Source organism: Phalaenopsis equestris, unplaced genomic scaffold (assembly GCF_001263595.1).
Source record: "Phalaenopsis equestris unplaced genomic scaffold, ASM126359v1 Scaffold198458, whole genome shotgun sequence".
NCBI lineage: Eukaryota > Viridiplantae > Streptophyta > Magnoliopsida > Asparagales > Orchidaceae > Phalaenopsis > Phalaenopsis equestris.
In genome coordinates, this window is record NW_018218375.1 from 85,123 (window position 1) to 91,486 (window position 6,364).

The 6,364-nt window shown below is 42.4% G+C and overlaps 1 protein-coding gene across 4 annotated transcripts in view; it reads right to left on the reverse strand.

The window, feature by feature from the left end:
- Window positions 1-6,364, reverse strand: part of LOC110035608 (serine/threonine-protein kinase CTR1) — a 112,802-nt gene that overhangs the window by 26,075 nt on the left and 80,363 nt on the right. For 2 of the 4 annotated variants that reach the window (XM_020739863.1, XM_020739864.1), the window contains exons 9-12: window positions 1,257-1,357; window positions 1,092-1,176; window positions 918-1,016; window positions 768-836 (exon numbers count right to left, since the gene is read on the reverse strand). The exons of 1 other annotated variant lie outside the window; for it this stretch is intronic. In XM_020739863.1, the coding sequence (XP_020595522.1) occupies window positions 768-836; window positions 918-1,016; window positions 1,092-1,176; window positions 1,257-1,357 (354 nt within the window). The remainder of the gene's footprint in view (window positions 1-767; window positions 837-917; window positions 1,017-1,091; window positions 1,177-1,256; window positions 1,358-6,364) is intronic. One more of the 4 variants, XM_020739865.1, reaches the window with a different exon arrangement.

Sequence of the window (6,364 nt, forward strand, 5' to 3'; positions counted from 1 at the left end):
TCTCTTGAGCTACCCACTCTGAAAGTTGGAACTTCCAGTGCCTCTAGAGCTATGCCTGGGTGAAATATATGTCAACCATTGAGGGGCTGACAATTACTCATTCCATTTCTTCTCCGTGATAATATATCCGTGCTCACCAACGCTACATCTGATGGAACTAAAATAGAGGTAGTTGATGATTCAAGCTCAATCTAGTTTCAAGTTTCTATCAAGAGCTCATCTGATTTAATGGATAATAGCTTCCAGCTGGAATTCTCTTGCTCAAGTATTAAGTGAAAAAATAATGTCGTCTTTCTCGATTCACTTAGATATACTAGATTCTAAATTAGATGCAACAACTCTCCTAATGATATTGACAATTTGGAGTTAGTAGGCGTCAGAATGTTAGTGTGCTTTTGTCCATATGACAAACAATAGTTGCTTCGTTTTAATCCATTTTTATCCTATATATTTTGCATTTCCTACTCCCATAGCATTGTAACTGCTTGTTCATAAAACATTTTTAATGGTGTGCTATAAAATTTCGTTGCCTTAAAGAAATTTGAGGTGTGGCAAAAAATCCAATGGATTGAAAATGAAAAATATTTCTTAGATAAATTGATAGGAAAATGGTATTGGAAACCGCAAATATCTGGCACTATGCAAAAAATATCTCATTTTTATGCGATTTTCTTTATTGTGTCTCGCACTAAGCAGCAAATTTCTTGGTAGACTGTTCTCTCATAAATGAAAAAAAGGTTAGTTGCAAAAAAAGAAAAACAACGTACTGTTCCGGCAGCAGATTTTGATGAAATGAAGGTGTGTTCTTTCAATCTAGACAACCCAAAATCGCATACCTACACACATTGAGAAAAAAAAATCCACTTACTAGAGCAATACAAAACATCAACTGATACCTCAATCTGTGCAGGCTGTACCTTCACCGACCAGTTCTTGTCAACCAAAAGATTAGGAGATTTAAGATCCCAGTGAACAATTGAAGGGTTAAGGCAGTGAAGATAATTAACTCCCTTGGCCTGCTCCCATATCCAACTTCATTAAAGTAAAACAAATTTTTGAAAAGAAGATAAAACTGATAGTTATGGACGAACCACATCCAGTGCCATTCGCAGTCTTCGTCTTCTGTCCAATAATTCTCCAGCATTTGCTTTGCTTAGAAGGTGGTAAAGACTGCCCCTGTTTTGCAAAATCTAGACATCTCAGAAGACAATATTTAGCAGTAAAATACATATATGAAAGAATGCTCACATACTTGCCTGGGCAGATATTCTGTTACAATAGAAAGATGTGGCCGCTTCGTGACTGCACCCATGAATAAAACCAAATTTGGATGACGAACCCGGTTCATTATTGCGACCTAGAAATGATTCCACTCAGACGATAAATGGAAAATGAAGCTACATGGCAGCAGTAAAATTCATTACAACAACAATAAGACTTTATCCCACTAAGTGGGAATCAGTAAAATTCATTATGATAGAAAAAGCATAGTAACTTAATACAGGAAGAGTTCTATTTCATTTACTTGCGTTTAGTTGATTCATAAGAACCCTGGAAAACCCAGAAATCCTCAATACATCCTACTGTTGGGTTATCAATGATACCGGAACAAGTTAAAAACTCCGCGGGAACGGAAAAAAACAAACTTCTATTAATCTTGAAATAGGGTTACAACACGACACAAATGGAAACGAGAAACACAATCGTTGGGTTATCAATGATACCGGAACAAGTTAGAAACTCAGCGGAAACACAAAAAACAAACTATTATTAATCTTGAAATATGGTTACAACACGACACAAATGGAAACGAGAAATACAATAACAACTAATCTAAGATTAAGCCGGAAGAGAATACCCGAAGATCATGGTGGTGTCCGCAAAACGGTAAGGGGAAAGGGGAAAAAGTAAAGGTTGAGGCTGTAGGGTAGGTTAAAGGGGTGATGGTGGATGGAGAACGAGTCGGACAGCAAGGAGACCGGCAGTAGGTAGGCTGACTCCGCATAGATATTGGTGGGGGAGGGCTGGACAGCAGGTTACATCTAAGGAAGGGTGGCGGCAGAGTGGCTGGATGTGGTAGAGAGGCTGGCAACTAGGAAAAGTGGAGGGGAAAGAGCTGGACAACAAGAGAAGAAGGTTGGGAAGGTGCGGCAGATGCTGGAAGAGGCTGCCCACAGGTTTGTTGAGTACATCTGGCGGCTGGAAAGTTTAGGAATGTTGGAAGAGAGGATATTTGGAATAATACAATATCACCTTGGAGCAGGATATAGCAGAAGCACCACCCGTAATTGGACATAGCCCTAGCAGGGATAGGAGAACACTCCAAGAAGAATTTTGAAACAAACTCTTCTCTGAAACAAAACACGAGAAAAAACTGAACCCTACATCCAAAAAACAACAATTTATACTCTCACATGGAGATGAAAATGAAAAATATATGAAAAAACTCCCGCATAAAAAGAAAAAAGTGGGACGACAGGAAAAATCCAAAAAAACAGCCATTAGAGACCTTCCCATATGGAGAGCAACACATAAGAAAAGAAAAAGGAAGGGGCAGTAGTCCCTCCCCGTAAAAATGCCAACTGGTCCACTAGCTTGGTGTTAGGGCTTGCGAGATTTCTTTCCAGTCTGCTCAGTCGGCTGGCTCCCCTAGCCCTACATCAGTTTCCCGAGATTAGGGAAGCTTCGATTTCATTCGTCCAAGCTTCTGACTTCTCGAAGTACGGCGTCAGGTTGATGAGATTAAACGTGGTTAACACGTTGTAATCCCTGGGCAGGTTGATCTTATAAGTGTTGTCGTTCAGCTTTCGAAGTACTCCGAAAGATCCATCTGTTCTGAGCTTAAGTTTCCTGAACGCCCCTACTAGAAATATTCCCTTCTTCAACCGAATCCATACAAGGTCGCCTTTCTAGAACGTCCCTTTCTTCCTAGATTTATTCGCCTGTGCCTGAAATTTGTGGTTCAGTTTAGCAAACTCCTTGTCAACCTCGTCGGGGAGTTTCTGAACCTTGTGAACTTGCTCATTGGCATCATGGTTGACTTCTAAAGTTGGCAGAAGTGGCACCAAATCAAGTGGTCTGAGTAGATTGCGACCATACGCAGCCTCGAAGGGAATGAGTCCACTAATCTGGTTGGTGGATCAATTATAGACGAATTCCCCACCAAACACCTCAAGAAGTTGTCAAGTCTCTTGTTTACTACCTTTCTGTCCGATTGTCTGTGGATGAGCTGCTATACTAAATTGGATCTTGATGCCTTGCTTTTCCCATAGCGCCTTCCAGAAGTCGCTAGAGAATTTGATGTCTCTATTGGAGGTGATGGTTCTTGGAAGTCCACACAACCTTAAAATCTACCTAAAGTACAGATCGACGATGTGAGACGAGTCTAGTGTCCAATAGCTGGGTACAAAGTAAGCTATTTTGGAGAACATGTCTACCACAACCAATATGGAGTCCTTATTCAAGTCCCACCACGTAATCCACCATGACATCCACCCATAGTGCCTCTGGTAATGGAAGTGGCATGTACAATCCCGTGTTCTGCCCTGTCAAGTCCCGCACTACCTGACATGTCGCTCCACATATTTCCTCAGTCAGGGCCAAAAGAAATGCTTTCTTACTAGGGCGAAAGTCTTGTCAATGCCGAAGTGGCTTGCTAATCCTCCATAGCGGCTCATCTGGCCAATGTCCTCTCTAAGTGAACACCTGAGAATGCACAACAGACTCTGTTGGAACAAGTATCCATTTGCTCGGTTATATTGCCATGTTGGCTGCCCCTGACATTGCTCCCAAATGTCCTTAAAGTCCTCATCTACTTCGTACAAATTCATTATGACCTTAAAACCCACAAATTGAGCCTGCATAGATGTGATTAGCAAATGTCGACGACTTAGAGCATCTGCTATGCGGTTTTGGTTTTCCGCCTTGTGCGTAAGCACAAACTTGAATGAGACTAAAAATTCTACTCAGGTAGCATGTCGACCCTTCAGTTTGTTCTGCTGTTGATAAATTTTAAGGCCCCGTGATCCGTAAACAATGTGAACTCGCTCGCAGCATGTAATGACTCCAGTGCTCCATAGCTTTCACAATGGCCTAGAAGTCCTTGTTGTAAGTCGAGTATTTCCTCCTTGACTCATTTAGCTTTTAAAGAAAGTGATGGGGCATTCTCCATGGCTCAGCATTGCTCCTATCCCCACACCGAATGCTTCACATGCTACCTCAAAAAGTTGGTCGAAGTCTGACAATGCTTGCAGAGGCGCTCGGGCCACATTTTTCTTCAGTGTGTAAAGACTGTCCCGAACTGCTGCTGTCCAAGTAAACTCCTTCCCTTTCAAAAGTTCCCTGATGAATCTCCGGTAAAATGATGCAAGGCCCAAAAATTGCCTCAGCTCGATGAACGACTGTAGTGCGTTCGAGTTGATACTGACCTCTATTTTTGCTGAATCCATCTGAATGCCTACACTATATATGATATAACACAGAAAAACATACATTGTTAATCATGAAATGACATTAGTTCAAATGGGTACATAGTTGTTTGGCTCTCAGTACCTTAAATAATGCCTTCAATGATGCAAGTGATCATCCTCTGATCGGCTATATACCAAAATATCATTAACGTAGAAAACAACAAACTTTCTAATGTGAGCTGGAAATATCTGGTTCATCAATCTCATTAAAGTGTGGGGTGCATTTGAAATGTCGAAAGACATAACGATCCACTCATAAAACCCATCCGGTGTATTGAAAGAGGTCTTCCACTCGTCTCCTAGCACCATCAATCTCATTAATACCTGGTTCATCAATCTCATCAAAGTGTGGGGTGCATTTGAAATGTCGAAAGACATAACGATCTACTTATAAAACCCATCTGGTGGCTTGAAAGAGGTCTTCCACTCGTCTCCTAGCATCATCCGTACCTGGAGGCACCCACTGGGTAAAACGATCATAGAGAAGATAATGGCTCTGTGTAACTAGACGAAGATATCATCCAAACGGGGTATGGAAAATCAATATTTGATGGTGATCGTGTTGATGGCCCGACTATCGATGCGCATCCATCACAACCCATCCTTCTTTAGCACCATCAGAGCTTGAACAACAAGCAGGCTGGTGCTTGATGACTAGTTCCCTCGCAATGAGATCCGACACCTATCTTTACTCTGTAGGTCTCAATATGTAGACGGGTCTGTTTGGCAATATTGCGTGTTGGGTGTTCCTCAGTGGCCGTAACTCCTCTGGTAGACTGTCAATTATAACATCCTTGAAGTCCTGCAGTAATGGTCACAGTAATGCTGGTACCTCACTTTCCTCCTTTGTTCCCACCACGAGGACTAATGCTAGTGCTACTAGGCATCTCTAATTGACTGCAGAAAAGTGGCCCGAGTAACTAATGTTTCCTCTATATTAATCCCGCCTTTCACAACCGATAGCAAAATGGTATGTTTCCCATTCTTCTTCAGGAATAAGTACTCGTGCAGAGTCTTGCAGTCAATCTGTCAAGTCCTACCCAATAGAAGGTGGCAAGCGTCCATAGAAATTAGATCGCACCATGCTTGTTCCTATAGCTTATCCTCGATGGAAAAATAAACTAGGCACTGCTGGTTTACATAAATCTCATTTTCCTTCTTCAGCCAGGAAAGAGAATGTGATTGGGGATGCTTCTGCGTGTCCAATTCCAACGTCTTCACCATAAGCGTGCACACTGCCAATTTTTCCCAGCTCCCACTGTCGATAATAAAGCTGTAAACATTGCCCTTGGCGGTGCCCTTGGTGCAAAAAATACTATGCCTCAACATAGATTGGTCCCACTTTGGCTCGTACTGCAAAACTTGTCAAATGACACTTCTCCCTCTTCGTCGTGTCGCTGAAGATCTTAATCTGGAGTATCCTCTGACTTCTCGTCGACTTCCTCGACGGCGCCAAGGTATGTGAGTGTAATGACCTGGCTTGTAGGGCAGTTGGAGGCTGCTATGTGACCATAGTTGTGGCACATAGTACACTTCCTATCCAACACTGTGTTGGAGGAGCTACATCTCTCCAACCTTTTCCCACACTGATCTGCCTTATCAGTTCCCTGTCCAACTTTCTATTTTCCTCTCGAAGTACTCTTATCTACTGTAGAAGCCGCAACTAACTACTTCATTGAAGGTGGTGGCCATAAGGATGACTGCTGCTTGTTTTGCTTATGTGACTCTCCACCTTCAAGGCTAATGTTTGGACATCCCCAGCAACCAGAATGGTTGTCCAAACACTAGCCTTGAAGGTACGGTGGAGGGGGCTGGACAGGAGGTTACACTTAAGGAAGGGTGCAGTCAGGGTGGCTTGATATGGTTGGGAGCTAGTGACTAGGGAAAGAGGTAGG